Below are 17,523 nucleotides of genomic sequence, written 5' to 3' on the forward strand. Positions count from 1 at the left end.
TGATTTGAATTTCCCTGATGCCTAATGATGATGAACATTTTTTCATGTGTCTGTTAGCCATTTGTGTGTCTTCTTCAGAGAAGTATCTTTTCATATCTTCTGCCCACTTTTTGACTTGATTATTTGTTTTTTGGGTCTTGAGTTTGAGAAGTTCTTTATAGATCTTGGATACCAGCCCTTTAACTGTAGTGTCATTTGCAAATATCTTCTCCCATTCTGTGGGTTGCCTCTTCGTTTTGTTGACTGTTTCCTTTGCTGTGCAGAAGATTTTTATCTTGATGAAGTCCCAAAAGTTCATTTTTGCTTTTGTTTCACTAGCTTTTGGAGATGTATCTTGAAAGAAGTTGCTGTGGCCGATGTCAAAGAGGTGACTGCCTATGTTCTCCTCTAGGATTTTGATGGATTCCTGTCTCACATTGAGGTCTTTCATCCACTTTGAGTTTATCTTTGTGAATGGTGTTAGAGAATGGTCGAGTTTCATTCTTCTGCATGTGGCTGTCCAATTTTCCCAGCACCATTTATTGAAGAGACTGTCTTTTTTCCATTGCATGTTTTTTCCTGTTTTGTCAAAGATTATTTGACCATAGAATTGAGGGTCCATATCTGGGTTCTCTATTCTGTTCCATTGGTCTGTATGTCTGTTTTTGTGCCAGTACCATGCTGTCTTGGTGATCACAGCTTTATAATAAAGCTTGAAATCGGGCAACGTGATGCCCCCAGCTTTGTTTTTCTTTTTCAACATTTCCTTGGTGATTCAGGGTCTTTTCTGATTCCATACAAATTTTAGGATTGTTTGTTCCAGCACTTTGAAAAATGTCATTGGAATTTTGATCGGGATGGCGTTGAAGGTATAGATTGCTCTGGGTAGCATAGACATTTTAACAATGTTTATTCTTCCAATCCATGAGCATGGAATATTTTTCCATCTTTGTGTGTCTTCTTCAATTTCTTTCATGAGTGTTCTGTAGTTCTAGAGTATAGATCCTTTACCTCTTTGGTTAGGTTTATTCCGAGGTATCTTATGGTTTTTGGTGCTATTGTAAATGGAACCGTTTCTCTAATTTCTTTCTACAGTTGCGTTGTTAGTGTATAAGAAAACAACTGATTTCTGTGCATTGATTTTGTATCCTGCCACATTACTGAATTGCTGTATGAGTTCTAGTAATTTGGGGGTGGAGTCTTTTGGGTTTTCCACATAAAGTGTCATGTCATCTGCTAAAAGAGAGAGTCTGACTTCTTCTCTGCCCATTTGAATGTTTTATTTCTTTTTGTTGTCTGATTGCTGTTGCTAGGACTTCTAGTACTATGTTGAACAACAGTGGCGAGAGTGGGCATCCTTGATGTGTTCCTGATCTTAAGGGAAAGGCTCTCAGCTTTTCCCTATTGAGGATGATATTCACTGTGGGTTTCTCATAGATGGATTTTATGAACTTGAGGAATGTTTCCTCTATCCCTATACTCTGAAGAGTTTTAATCAGGAAAGGATGTTGTATTTTGTCAAATGCCTTTTCTGCATCCATTGAGAGGACAATATGGTTCTTCTCCCTCCTCTTATTAATGTGTTCTATCACATTGATTGATTTGCGAATGTTGAACCACCCTTGCATCCGGGGATAAATCCCACTTGGTCGTGGTGGATGATCCTTTTAATGTATTGTTGGATCCTATTAGCCAGGATTTTGTTGAGGATTTTGGAATCCAGATTCATCAGGGATATCAGTCTGAAATTCTCCTTTTTGATGGGGTCTTTGCCTGGTTTGGGGATTAAGATAATGCTGGCCTCATAGAATGAGTTTGGAATAGAAACATTCATGAGAATGTTTCTATTTTTTGAAACAGCTTCAGGAGAATAGGTATTATTTCTTCTTCGAATGTTTGGTAGAATTCACCAGGGAATCCATCAGGCCCTGGACTCTTGTTTTTTGGGAGGTTTTTGATCACTGTTTCAATCTCGTTACTGGTTATTGGCCTATTCAGGTTGTCAATTTCTTCCTGTTTCAGTCTTGGCAGCTTATAGGTTTCCAGGAAGGCCTCCATTTCATCCAGATTGCTCAGTTTATTGGCATATAGTTGTTGATAATAATTTCTAATAATTGTTTCTATTTCCTTGGTGTTAGTCATGATCTCTCCCCTTTCATTCATAATTTTATTAATTTGGGTCCTTTCTCTTTTCTTTTGGTTAAGTCTGGCCAGTGGTTTATCGATCTTATTAATTCTTTTGAAGAACCAACTTCTAGTTTTGTTGATCTGATCTACTGTGTTTCTGGTTTCTAATTCATTGATTTCTGATCTAATTTTAATTATTTCTCTTCTAATACGTGGCTTAGGTATCATTTGTTGCTTTTTCTCTAGTTCTTTATGGTGTAGAATTAGTTGGTTGAATTCGGGATTTTTCTATTTTTTTGAGTGAGGCTTGGATGGCTATGTATTTCCCCCTTAGGTCGCCTTTGCATTATCCCATAGGTTTTGGACCGATGTGTTTTCATTCTCACTGGTTTCCATGAATTGTTTAAGTTCTTCTTTGATTTCCTGGTTGACCCAAACATTCTTGAGCAGAGTGGTCTTTAGCTTCCAAGTGTTTGAATTTCTGCCAAATTTTTTCTTGTGATTGAGTTCCAGTTTTAAAGCATTGTGGTCTGAGAATATGCAGGGAATAATCTTAATCTTTTGGTATCAGTTGAGACCTGATTTGTGACCCAGTATGTGGTCTATTCTGGAGAAAGTTCCATGTGCGCTCGAGAAGAATGAGTATTCTGTTGTTTTAGGGTGGAATGTTCTGTAAATATCTATGAGTTCCATCCTCTTTTCCCTTTTTATCTATTATATTGTCTTCCAGGTCGCTTATTCATTCTTCTGCCTCACTTACCCTAGCTGTTAGATTATCTAGATTGGATTGGATCTCATTGATAGCATTTTTAAGTTCTGCCGAATTGGAGACTCTATGTTGTCATTAATTGATTTCTCCATTCTAACCATTGTCTTCACCTTTGCTAGCCTGAATTCCATCTCCGACATCTTGGTTATAACTTCATCCATTTGTAAATCTGCAGCCTAAGTCATAATCTCTGAGTCTTTTCTATTTTAGGGGTTCCTCCTCCTAGTCATTCTGTTGATGGGTGTTTGAGGGAATGTATAGAGTCCAAATTATTGACCAGAACCCAAGCAAGATGCACCTGTTTTCCAGGGACCTTAGGGTTGCTGGCCTCTTGTTTTCCCAGCCTGTCTTCTGGAGGAGGGGCCTGCCATGCTGCTACTCAGGCAACCCTGTTTGGGCGGAGTTGCCCTGCCCCTCTGTGGCGGGGAACAGGCTCAGGGGGAATCAGTTTGGGGGGCTTTTGTTCTCTGGTGGCTTTCCGTGGTGGTTTTCCCTGGCAGCTTTCCGTGAGTCAAAGCAGAAGAGACCATTTACAACCCTCTGCCTCAGAGCAGAGAGACTGCAGTTTGTTCTTCAGTGAGCTCTCCAGGCCACACTGGCTCCATTTCTGTCCGTGCTGCTATAAACTGCAGCATCCTGGGTTGTGCGCACCTCCGCAGCGCTCCCAGTCCTGCCTCCATGTCGCGGCACGTCTCTGCCCTTTGTGCTTCTAAAACTGCCAGCTGCTTCCAGTTTGCTCGCGCGACCCCACCGCTCTGGGTTTCCACCCCAGGGGCTGCCCTAAAGTCCTTTCCCCCCCCCATTGGTCTGCGAGTCTGTGCCCTGTCCCCAGCGAGCAAGGCTGTCGCTCACCGGCAGTGTAGGATCTCCACGGCCAGGCTCCCTCCTGCTGCCGTTTATCCTCCAATATCTGCCTGCGGAATCAGGGCTCCCCGCTTCATACCTCAAAACCAACCGCCTGCGATATTCTGTTTGTAGAGATCCAGATCTTCTTACATCTCAGGCTGGTTTTGTGGGTGCTCAGAGCGGTCTGGTAGATATCCAGCTCAATTCTGGGGACCAGTTGAAATAGGGTCCCCTACTCCTCCGCCATCTTTCAACCCCTCTGGATCTTTTAAATTACATTATGGATTTGTTTTATGTATGAGTTTCAAATGGATGATCAAGAAAAAAATAGATTGTGGTATTACCATAAATCTAATTCCAAACTATATCTTTTAAAGCCATATTTTTCTTTTTATCTTTTTGGTCCACAGTCAAGAGGAACATGGAGTGTTGGCTCATATGCTGCTGATTTTTAGATTTCGCTGTACTGAGGATCCTGAAACCAGTGACAAAATTATTCAACATGTTCTACCTGAAAAGCTGCAAGATGCTGTAGGACCCCCTAAATTAGATCCTGAATCAGTTGAAATTAAAAGTAAGTTTATTTCTCTTATTTAGTTTAATTCTCTTACATAGAACAGCTCCATGTTAATTTTGGTCTTAGGCACTGATTTTTTTGTGGGGCAAGGTGGGGAGGGACAGAGCGAGAGAGAGAATCTCAAGCAGGTTCCACACCCAGCATGGAGCCATATGCGGGGCTTGATCTCATGACCCGCGATCATGACCTGAGCCGAAATCAAGAGTCAGAAGCTCAAATGACTGAGCCACCCAGGTGCCCCCTAGGCACTGATCTTTAAAAATTGTTTTGGATGTCCTTTAATTATGGAGACTTGCCACCAACGGAGGATTTCTTTGGGATAAATTGGTTGTAATGAAGTATTTTATTTTTAATACTACCCTGAACTTAAGCCTCCTATGCAAGTCTGTCATTATCTCCAGGCCTGGTTTCTTTTCCTTTATTGGGCCTTACACTTCAGCTATAGGAGCCAATTATAAATGGAGAAAGTGGCTTTGTATATTCTTCTTTTTGCTTCCATTTTATGTTCAGAGAGTATGATGTGTGAAAAGATTCATGCCATCCACATATTTGCTTTCAAGTTTCATTGACCTTGTTATAACTTCTTCCCTTAGCCCATTTGCCAATGAAAAAATTGTAATTTATTTAGACTTGTTTTATTTATACTTATTTTACAACTAATTTAAAAAGTCTGAGTTTTTTGTTGTTGTTGGGTGTAGGGGAACGAAATAAGCAGGGATAGGTCCTCATTACTAGAAAGTAAGAAACATAGGAGATAAAAGAAAAAAAAAAGAAATGTAGGAGATCCTCAGTGGAAGTAAAAGTTTGGTTAAGAGTCAAGTTGTGTGCTATAGAACAATGCTATAGAAATATCATGTAGGCCAATCATATGATCTTAAATTTTCTAGTAGCCACATTAAAAAAGCAAAAGTAAACATGTGAAATTCTTTTAAATAATTTGGTATTTAGCCCAATATATCAAAATATTATTATTTCAACAAGTAGTCAATAGAAAAATTATTCCTGATATTTTATATTCTTTCTTTTCTGTACTAAGGCTTTGAAATCTAGTGTATATTTTATATTTATAGCACATTTCAGTTTAGACTAGCCACATTTCAAGAGCTCACTAGGCACATGTGGCTAGTGGACACAGTATTGGATATGGAACAAGTAGAAAGTGTAACATAGGGTACTAGCATAAAAGCTGATAGACCTAACTAGAGGCCTGACCTGTTGATCACCTACCCTGCTTGCTTAGGAAGGGAGGCTTGAGTAATTAGAACCAGCTACATAATTTATGTCGCCTAGTGCAAAATGTTGGACTCTTTTCAAAAAGCAACAAAAATGTACTGCTAAGAGTATTAAAATATGACTTTTCTTTCTTCTACAGTCTCTCTTGACTTGTCATGGTATTTTTGTTTGCTAATTAATGCCATTCTAAGTGGAAAAATTAAAATTTTAAATTACTACCAAGAGTTTTATTATTCATCTTCTTATTGTAAAATACTAATTTCAAAAGTAAATGTAAAAGCATTTAAGTATATGGAATTATGAAAATTATACAACTGTATTTCATAGCTCACATATGCATGAATTTGACTCTTCCAGATCAATGGAAACACTATACAAGGCTAGCTTGACAATATTTATTTCCTTTGTTGATATGTGCACATTTTACCATTGCTCTCTACCTTCAGTTTAAGTAAGGAAGAACTGAAAAGTACTTCTATGCCATTATTTTCAGCAGAAGCTATTGGCTACTATAAAGAAGAAATGGGAGAAAGAAAGGATATAATAAGGTCATCCAATAATTATGTCTAGTAGAATGCTATTGCCTTCTTTCTGTGTTCTAAGCAGGCTCTGCTTCAAACAGAAAGCCTGGCCTCCTGGGACTGTCAGTGCTCCCTGGTTCCTTAGTGGTAGACATCACACACTTATCTTGTAATTTGAGTTTGCTGAACATTTTGGATCCCCTGGAATTCTTGAGTTTCAAGATACCTATAGGGTATCACAAATTATGTATGCAAATGGGGTGCCAAGAATCCATAGACACATATGTTGTGTGTATCTCCTCTGCTCATGCCATGCCCCATTATTCTATCAGACTTCATTTTTAAAGCACAAGTTGTGAAATTAAAAAAAATATCACGAACTTCAAGACAGTGAGCATTAAACCAAGTGGAAAGTCATGCCGAGTCGAGGACCCAATGTAGATATACATCCATTAAGCTGGCCCTGTTAGTAGCATCAACATGGAAAACCAGAACTTTCTCTAGGAAGAGGTTGAGATAGGGAAGAACAGGTTATTTGAAATGGAGAGATCAGTGGTGATGGTATTTAATATTTACTGAGAAAAATGGTCACTTCCTTATTTGAGCCATTTTCCCCAAAAAGAGCCAGAATGGAGAAGGTAAAAAAGAAATATTTCTAGAATATATATTTCTAGCATATCAATACTATTAAATACTAAAAGAAAAATTAACATTGAAGTTTTTGTATTTAGAACTCCTATTATGCCATATTCAAAGAGAACAGTTTTGGTCTTTGGAAATCTACTGAATCAAGACATTAAATGCTTAGAATTTTTTTTTTTCCCCAAAGATTTTGTTTAATTATTTGACAGAAAGAGTGAGAGAGCACAAGCAAGAGGAGAGGCAGAGGGAGAGGGAGAAGCAGGCTCCCTGCTGACCAGGGAGCCCGATGCAGTCTCGATCCCAGGACCCTGGGATCATGACCTGAGCTGAAGGCAGATGCCTAACTGACTGAACTACCCAGGTGCCCAAATGCTTAGAGTTTTATGTAAGTGTTGGTTGGCTTAGTGTTTGCACAGGGTTAGGGCCTGACCGCTGAGAAGTCAATAAGCTAAGGAGCCATGGGCTAGAGTTGAAAAGAGGGCAAATTGTCTTTCTAAATTTCAGCAGAAGATTAGAAAGGGATAACATTATTTTTAAATGAGGGACAGATTTATGGACCTGCCACTCTGGTTTGTTATAGAAATGGGACTATTTCTATGAATTTAGTGAAAGAAAAAACCTGAAATAATAGTAAAAATATCATTGCATTTAGGGAATCAATACTATGATTTAGAATACTATTTCCCCAAGAGGGGGAAATACTGTATCTTATTTTCTGGTATGAAACTCAGATTCCTGGGTTTCATTGCAAAACTACTTAGTCAGAATTATTGGGAAGAGAAACAGGAATTGACAGTATAAAGATACTCCTTATGTGACTATTATCCACGCTAACATTAAAGAAACACTGTTCATATCTCCCTTTTTCCAAGGCAATGAACATGTTCTATGATAATCTAACAGTGTTGCTTTTTAAAATTTTTTTCTTATTTTTTACAACCTAGAGATTCTGTCTTACAATGGAATTAACCAGCCTTTCCTATTTGAAGTACTCAGAGGCATTATGAAATTCTAATGTGCTGCCCTGTTCTATTCACCATTTCTGTGTATTTCAGAAATCAACAAGACAGAAACAGACAACTTTCTGAACAATTGTAAGTGTAATGTATTTATTAAAATTGCATTACGTGAGTGTAAAAAGTTAACACTAGATCACTTAGGCTTACATTGTGTGATATTATAGGGTCAGAATAAAATCGGATTGGTCTGTGCACAGCTCAAGATGCTTTATCTTATCTTTGAGGCACATTTTATTACTAAATAAAAAAAATTGGGAGAACTATGGAATGGATATATAGGTGCCTATAGAAGATGTGTAGTGGAAGTGAGTTGTATAGTTGTTAAAGAAGGGAGAAAAGACTCAACGTTCTGACTGCAGATATCTACAATACATTCTCACAAACATTTTCTAAAGATTATATAAAAGTAATCTATATGTTGGTATTTTTCAGCTACAGGAAGAAACTTACTGTTACTCTACACTAAATAAAATCTTCAAGATATTTTTAATCCCATGCTATGGGAATTTCAGGCAATTATGGTGCTGGGGTGTATACCAATAAAATTACTGAAGGCCCAGATAATATCTTCATCTATATTTTAAAAGTACTGACTCTAGGCCTAGTATTTCCCTTCCTCTACAGCAGAGTACTCCACCGTGATTTAGAGGATACATTTGATAATTATGGAATTAGTACATAATATATTTATCTTAAAAAGATGAAAGGAATTATGCTACTCACCAGCTTAGAATATTGGTTAATTCACAAACTTGATTAAACATGAGACCAAAGAATAATCCTGTTACCTCAATGGTTTATATTCTTGCCACCAATATTTACTGTGAAACTGTTGTGTCCTAGTGGTGTATTAGGCAAAAGGGATATAAAATGGATGAGATATAATCCCTGCCTAAAGCAGCTCATACTCTAATGAGACTAGATGTATGAAACTAATACATGAACACATAATTTTAAAGCAATTGTTCTCAAACAGGGGCAATTTTGACCCCCATAGGGTCATGCTCCACTGTGACATTTTGGTTATCATGATTGCAGGGGGGATGCTACTGGCATCTAATATGTATAGCCAGGGATTCTTCTAAATATCCTGTGATGCACAGCACAGTCATCCACAACAAAGAATTATCGATCTCAAAATGTCAATAATGCCAAGGTTGAGAAACCCTGTTATAAACTATATATATATATTATATATATATGTATATATATAATATATATGTATGTGTATATATAATATATGTAAATATGTAATATATGTATATATAAAATCAAGATATATATGTATATATATGCTATATTATAATTAGTATATATACACTATGTTAGTGTATATATATATAAACCTGTTACAATGTTTTTATATAAATAATATATTTAAATAGTGTATATATAATATATATAACTAGTATATATATAATTAGTACTGGTAACTATATTAGCATATATACATGCATATAGAGACAGACATATATAGCTATGTATGTATATATACACACATATATATAGAGAGATGATGATAATGATGAAGATGAAGAGGCAACCCACAGAATGGGAGAAGATATTTGCAAATGACACTACAAAGTGCTGATTCCCAAGATCTATAAAGAACTTCTCAAACTCAAGACCCAAAAAACAAATAATCAAGTCATAAAATGGGCAGAATACATGAACAGACACTTCTCCAAAGAAAACATACAAATGGCTAACAGACACATGAAAAAATGTTCATCATCATTAGCCATCAGGGAAATTCAAATCAAAACCACATTGAGATACCACCTTACACCAGTTAGAATGGCAAAAATTGACAAGGCAAGAAACAACAAATGTTGGAGAAGTTGCAGAGAAAGGGAAACCCTCTTACACTGTTGGTGGGAATTGGGAATGCAAGTTGGTACAGCCACTTTGGAAAACAGTGTGGAGGTGCCTCAGAAACTTAAACATAGAGCTACCCTATGACCCAGCAATTGCACTACTGGGTATTTACCCCAAAGATACAGATGTAGTGAAAAGAAGGGCCATATACACCCCAATGTTCATAGCAGCAATGTCCGGAATAGCCAAACTGTAGAAAGAGCCATGATGTCCTTCAACAGATGAATGGATAAAGAAGATGTGGTCCATATATATAATGGAATATTACTCAGCCATCCCAACTTTTACATCAGCGTGGATGGGACTGGAGGAGATTATGCTAAGTGAAATAAGTCAAGCAGAGAAAGTCAATTATCATATGGTTTCACTTATTTGTGGAACATAAAGAATAGCATGGAGGACATTAGGAGAAGGAAGGGAAAAATGAAGGGGGGGAATCGGAGGGGGAGACAAACCATGAAAGACTATGGACTCTGAGAAACAAATTGAGGGTTGTAGAAGGGGAGGGGGGTGGGGGGATGGGTTAGCCTAGTGATGGGTATTAAGGAGGGCACGTACTGCATGGAGCACTGGGTGTTATACGAAAACAATGAAGCGTGGATCACTACATCAAAAATTAATGATGTAATGTATGGTGACTAACATAACATAATAAAATTAAATTAAATTTAAAAAATAATGATGAAGATGACAATGATAATGGAAGTATCAAAAGAGCCATAACTAATCCAGAGCAATTGTTAGAGAAGGCATCTTAGAGGAGGTAATGATTGACTTCAATCTCACAAGATGAATAGTTGTTAAATTAGTGAACCGCTATATTTGAAGGAAAAGTAAGAACAAGAGAAAATATTTGATACTATTGGAGCACAAAGTTCAAAGGAAATTTGAGATAGTGACACAATTTGATACTTAAAAGCAACTGTTAGGTAAGGCATCATTTCTCTTTGGCAGGCTGTGGGACACGAAGGAGTAAAACTACAAGTCAGAGTGTCAGGATCATCGGTGGGACACAGGTAGAAGAGGGTGAATGGCCGTGGCAAGCTAGTCTGCAGTGGGATGGAATCCATCGCTGTGGAGCAACTTTAATTAATAGCACATGGCTTGTGAGTGCTGCTCACTGCTTTAGAATGTAAGTCCTGAATGACTGGCTTGTGAATGACTGGCTTGTGAAAGACTTGTAAGCAAAGTGCATTGGGGCTTGGCAGGAAGGAAATACCTCATGAAGTTGGAAAGAGATGAGTTTAATATAAAGATAAAATATACATCACAAAGAGTGGGACACTCATAAACCTTAATAAGAGGTTTAATAGCCTGGAAATGGAAATGGCATCAAACTACATGGAGATAAATTATCCATTGATAAATAAATAATAATTTGTCAAAGGAAGCAGGAGTTTTAAAGAAGTTTTAAAGTCATTTTTTGACTTTCAGCTTGACGTCAAAGAGCCATATCTCTCTGCTGTATATCTATCAGAGATGGGGATAGGGGATGGAAGGTTTGATCTCAGTGGGGAAATTTCACATGGCAAGAAAGTATTAAGTATGAAGAAATTTGGTAGTAACAAATTCAGCTGAGTAACTTGACTAGTTGTATTCCAAAGAATAGAGACCTTTCAACCCAATACAAAATGACTATGTATACAGGATAGTAATGTTTAGTTATATTTATGTGTAGCTTTTTCAGTTTTCAGAGAAATGTGAATGTTTGTGGGTAGGGAACATGGTGCATAGAATACATTTAGTCCTTTCATTCTGTATAAAATATGCTTTCCACATGTCTCTTGGAATCACTGATTCCTAGAAATGTCAAAAAGCCCTAGGATCTGGGGTGAGCAATTTAGATGCAGTGTGGCATGTATCTCCTAAAAAACATACCACTGTGGTTTTTCTACCTGATGTTACTCCCGAGCCTAATTCTCAGATTAGAAAGAGTTTGTTTCTTTATATAGAAATTGTCTTTTTAAAAAGAAAACTTATATTGACACCAGCAGCCTAAATCGTTTAATATAAGTCATTACATTGGTAGTATGGTAAAGTGAAATTTATTCTTTGTACTTTTTCCTCAGGTATAAGGACCCAGACAGATGGACCGTTTCCTTTGGAGTAACAATAAAGCCTCCAAAGATGAAACAAGGCCTTCGAAGGATATTTGTCCATGAAAAATATAAGTACCCATCACATGACTATGATATTTCAGTTGCAGAGCTTTCTAGCCCTGTTCCCTACACAAATGCAGTACATAGGATTTGTCTCCCTGATGCATCCCATGAGTTCCACCCAGGCAATGAGATGTTTGTGACAGGATTTGGAGCACTGCAAAATGATGGTGAGCATCTGAAGAGAAATCAAACCATAGTAACCCAATTTGGTATTCTAAGGCATTTAAAGAATGGAATGTCATTATGCCAAAATATGTTGGTGCGTTGGTCATATGGACCTGGGCAAGTCAGACACTATTTGTGAACTAGGTCATTTAGAAGACACGTACATTTCTTCATTGCTTTAGTTTACTATCAAGTGCCTCCCTACTATTGTAGTAATGGTGCTTGGTAAGGGTCTGAAATAGTAAATATGGCTGAACTTTTTACTAGGGAATTAACCACAGAAGAGATTGGGGATCATTAATATACTAAATTGTGAAGATGCGAGAATCATAAGGTCACCATTCTCCCTACTGAAATTACATTCTAACTTTTGCCGTGGGATGGAAATCACTGAAACAACTTGAGATTCTCTAATAGGTACCTACCTTTTCATTTAAAGTAGTTAGGAAATTTTTTCCCCCAAAATATGACTGTACCTGAAAAAAAGACATATCTTATATTGCCATCTCATCCAATAATTATGATTTTCTTGAGGTTTATAGAGTATATGTATATATACAAATATAAAGACTATTTTCTCCCTTTAGGTGGTAGTCAAAATCATCTTTGGCAAGTACAAGTGGATCTCATAGACACTCAAACCTGTAACGAACCCCAATCTTACAATGGTGCCATAACTCCTAGAATGTTATGTGCTGGATCCTTGAAAGGAAAAAGAGATGCGTGCCAGGTACGTGGTTTGACCTATTAGTATGCTGCAGAATTTTTTGTTCACTTTTTATTTTGAAATCATTATAGATTTATAGAAAGTTTACAGAGGAGTCTCATATATTCTTCACCTCATTTTCCCCAAACATTACATCTCACATTCCCATAGTACAATATAAAAGTTAAGAAATTGACATTGGTGCAATGTGTGCTTCTAGTCAATGGCATTTTGTTACATGTGCAGATTTGTGTAACCATCACTGCAACTGAGAACTATTCCATCACCACAAAGATCTCCTTTATAGTAACACCTACTTCTCTATCACTTTCTTTTTTTTCTTAAGTTTTTATTTAAATTCCAGTTAGTTAACATACAGTGTAATATTAGTTGCCAGTGTACAATACAGTGATTCAACAATTCCATACAACACCCAGTGCTCATCACAACAAGTGCACTCCTTAATCTCCATCACCTATTTCACCCATTCCCCCACACACTCCCCTCTGGTAACCATCAGTTTGTTCTTTATAGTTAAAAGTCTGTTTCTTGGTTTGCCTCCCTTTCTCTTTTTTTCTCTTTGCTTTTTTTGTTTCTTCAATTCTGCATATGAGGAAATCATATGGTATTTGTCTTTCTCTGACTGACTTATTTCACTTAGCATAATACTCTCTAGCTCCATCGATATCATTGCAAATGGCAGATTTTGTTCTCTTTTGTGGCTGAGTAATAGTCTATTATATATATACTACATCTTCTTTATCTATTCACCAGTCAGTGGACATTTGGGCTGTTTCCATGATTTGGCCATTGTAGATAATGATGCTATAACATTGGGGTTCATGTATCCCTTTGAATTAGTATTTTTGTATTCTTTGGGTAAATACCTCATAGTGCAATTGCTGGATCATAGGGTAGTTCTATTTTTTAACATTTTGAGGAACCTCCCTATTGTCTTCCAGAGTGGCTGCACCAGCTTGCATTCCCACAAACAGTGTAGGAGTGTTCTCTTTTCTCCACATCCTTGCCAGCACCTGTTGTTTCTTGTATTGTTGATTTTACTCATTCAGACAGGTGTGAGGTGATATCTCATTGTGGTTTTGACATGCATTTTCCTGATGATGAGTGATGTTGAGCATCTTTTCATATGTCTGTTGGCCACCTGTATGTCTTCTTTGGGAAAATGTCCATTCATGTCCTCTGCACATTTATAAATTGGATTATTCATTTTTGGGGTCTTGAGTTTTATAAGTTCTTTATATATTTTGGATACTAATCCCTTATCAGATATGTCATTTGCAAAAAACTTCTTCCATTCTGTAGGTTGCCTTGTGGTTTTGTTGATTGTTTCCTTCGTTGTGCAGAAGCTTTTTATTGTTGAATAATTGATGAAGTCCCAATAGTTTATTTTTGCTTTTGTTTTCCTTGCCTCTAGAGACATATCTAGAAAGCAGTCGCTATGGCCGATGTCAACCCTGTATCACTCCTTCATCACTAACACCTGCCAATCATGAATCTGTTTTCCATCTCTACAATTTTGTAATTTTGAGAGTGTTATATAAATAGAATCATACTTATGTAGCTTTTTAAAGAATTCCATTTTGATTTATCTATTAGTATTTTTGACTAGGTTATCTCTGTGGAAAAATTTTTGTGGTTCCTCTAAGTTGTATATACATAACTTATCACAATCTACTGGTGTTGAGATTTTACTAGTTCAAATGGAGTGTAGAATAGAAAACTTACCTTCCCTTAAGCCTCTTTACCTTCCCCCATTTATAATGATAATATTGATGTAAATTTTAATATTTCCTCTACATCACATTGAGAACCACATTAGATAACCTTTTTGCTTCAAGTTCCAAACATAACTTAGAAAGTCAAGAGTAGAAGGGAATTTTTATTTATTTATTTATTTATTTATTTATTTATTTATTTATTTATTTATTATTTATTCATAATTTTGTTCTTTATTCCTTCCTGGTTTTCTAAGATATTTTTTATCATTCCTTTTCTGTTTTAGAAACTTCCTTTAGCCTTTTTTTTTAGTGTAGATCTGCTGATGACAAATTCCTTCAGATTTTCTGTGTGTAAAATTCTTTATTTCTTACTCATTCCTGAAGCATAATTTTGTCAGATATTGAATTTAGGATTGACAGTTCTTTTCTTTCATCATTTAGATCATGGTTTCTGTGATTTCTGGTGAGAAATGTGCTATTACTAGAATTGTTTTTTCCCTATAGATGAGCTGCCATTTCTGTATTGTTGTGTTCAAGATTTTTCTTTGTCTTTAGTTATCAGAAGTTTGATTATGTGTCTTGGCATGGATTTCTTTGGGTTATCCTGTTTGGGGTTTACTCAGCTTTTTTACTTACTTTTTATTTAATTTTTAAAAATTTTTATCAATAAATAAAATATCTTTACTCAGCTTTTTGGATGTGCGGATTTATGTCCATTGACAAATTTGGGAAATTTTCAGCCATTATTTCTTTGAATGCTTTCCCAGCCCCACTTTCTTTTTTGTATCCTTCTGGGAGTCAAATAATAGGAATGTTAGTTCTTTTGTCACAGGCTCAGAGGTCCCTGAGCTTTTGTTTATTTTTCTCCCCCATTCCTGATTCCATTGCTCAGACTGGATAATTTCTTTTTTTTTTTTAAGATTTATTTATTTATTTATTTGACAGAGAGAGAGACAGTGAGAGAGGGAACACAAGCAGGGGGAGTAGGGAAGGGAGAAGCTGGCTTCCCGTGGAGCAGGGAGCCTGATGCAGGGCTTGATCCTAGGACCCTGGGATCATGACCTGAGTGGAAGACAGACGCTTAACGACTGAGCCACTCAGGTGCCCCCAGACTGGATAATTTCTATCATTCTATCTTCAAGATCACTGATTCTCTTTTCTGTCATCTTTGTCCTATTGAGCCCATCCAATCAGTTTTTTGATTATTGCATTTTTCAGTCTAATATATTCATTTGATCTTTCTGTATATCTGCTATTTCTTTGCTGAAACGTCTTGTTTTTTAATTTGTTTCAAGCATAGTGGTAATTGCTCATTAAGACATTTTTGTCATGGCTGCTTTAAAATTTTGTCAGAAAATACCAATATCTGTATCATCTCAGTGTCAGTATCTGTTGATTGTCTTTTCTCATTCAAGTTGAGATTTTCCTAGTTCTTTGTATGATAAGTGATTTCCAGGTATATCTTGGACATTTTGAGTATTATAAGACTCTGGATCTTATTTAAATTCTTCTGTTTTAGCATGCTTCCTCTGACATAACACTGGATGAAGTAGGTAGATCCTATCTCATTTCCTACTCATCCTCCTTTGACACCCAGGTAGGGGAGAAGAGCTTTGTTACTGCTGGATGGAGGTGGAATTTAGGCTCTGTATTAAGCTTCCTCTGATATCACTCTGGCTAGGAGAACCTTGTTACTGTTCCCTTTGTGGCCTCCACAGACATCATGGGGTAGTGGCCTCATTACTGTTGGCAGTGGGGAAAGCCCTGACTTTCCACTAGGTCTCCTCTGACATCACCCTAACTGAGTGAGAGAGGTAGGCCTCATTTCCCCTGAGTAATCTATGCTTCCCAGCTGGTCCCCATAAGAAAGAGAGAGAAGAGTTTCATTATCATCTGGCAGAAATGAAAGTCTGGTTTCCAACTCAGCCTTCTCTGGTTGGGGAGTGGGCCTTCTTATAGCCTGGTAGGGATAGAAGTCTAGGCTCCCTACTTTGCCTTTGCTGATGGGGGTTGGGATGGGGCCACAGTTTTTTCTGTGTTTGGCTGGAGTAGAGCAGATATTATCTAAAAGTTTTTTGTTCTCCATAGTTTGCCCCCTTTTCGTTTCTTTGACTGGAGAGAGAAAGCTTTTCTTGAGGCTTCTTTTTCATCTGTATCTGTTGGCAGGTTGCTAGATTGACATTTTTTTAAGCTCTATGTTCAGGATAAGTGGAGGAAAAAAGTAAATTCAGGGAGCTCACTGTTGTGTCATTCCTTGAGTCCTAAGGTTCCTAGCTTTCCTGGCTTCTTCTATCTACCTTTCAGAATTTTTTATATTTATTTCTAAAGTCCGGTTTTTAAAAAATTAATTAATTATTATCTTTTAAATTTAGTTTGGGTAAAAAAATAAGTAATTCTATTTTATCTTGGTCCAGAGCATAGACATCATTTTGAACCCTGCTTTTGCTTTCCAGTATATAGGCTACGTGACTTTGCCTTCTATGACAGCTATGACCTCTACGTCTTCATCCACATTGCTGATAGAATCAAAGCCAATACTGATTCCTTGGGTACACCTGTAAATACTCCTATAATTTTAATTTCATGATTTGACAGATCTTATGTTTAATGTGCACTCCTCTAAGCTTCAAATTTGTTTTGAAATTACATGTTATTCTGTATGTTTTCCAATCTAGGTCCATACAGTGGCATATCATTCATTTCTAAGAATTTTTTTTTCAGTTTTTCATGTTTTTTCTCTCTCACATACACACTGCACCTGTTTTTGTTTGTTTGTTTGTTTGTTTGTTGTTTTTTTTGCTTTTATTGGTTTTACTTCACTTAATCCATGACCAACTTCACCATTGTCCATTCCCAACTTTCACCTCTGGGTCAGTCAGTTCAGCATTGTTCAATCTGCTATATTAAACTCTTTCACCCAGTTAACCTTTCTCCACACTCCTGGCAAACACTCAAGATTAGACTTAACTCATTGTGTTTCTTTGTCTCCTCTGAGGCCTTGATTATTCCTGGAGGAAGACATGGAACAATATAGATTGGTCCCGTTACAAAATTCTACAGAAAATTCAAAGTTGATCCTGTGAATAAAATACTAAAATAAAACCAATTTAATACAAGAGTCACTTGAAAATATACACATAATCTTCATTATTTGCAGATA

The 17,523-nt window shown here is 36.8% G+C and overlaps 1 protein-coding gene across 1 annotated transcript in view; it reads left to right on the plus strand.

Moving 5' to 3' along the window:
* Positions 1–17,523, plus strand: part of LOC110591413 (transmembrane protease serine 11E-like) — a 49,907-nt gene that overhangs the window by 26,408 nt on the left and 5,976 nt on the right. Inside the window, exons 5-9 of the mRNA XM_021702316.1 lie at positions 4,132–4,295; positions 7,750–7,788; positions 10,546–10,723; positions 11,661–11,920; positions 12,506–12,648. Of these exons, the coding sequence (XP_021557991.1) occupies positions 4,132–4,295; positions 7,750–7,788; positions 10,546–10,723; positions 11,661–11,920; positions 12,506–12,648 (784 nt within the window). The remainder of the gene's footprint in view (positions 1–4,131; positions 4,296–7,749; positions 7,789–10,545; positions 10,724–11,660; positions 11,921–12,505; positions 12,649–17,523) is intronic.

The sequence above is a fragment of the Neomonachus schauinslandi genome, chromosome 2 (assembly GCF_002201575.2).
Source record: "Neomonachus schauinslandi chromosome 2, ASM220157v2, whole genome shotgun sequence".
Classification (NCBI taxonomy): Eukaryota; Metazoa; Chordata; class Mammalia; order Carnivora; family Phocidae; genus Neomonachus; species Neomonachus schauinslandi.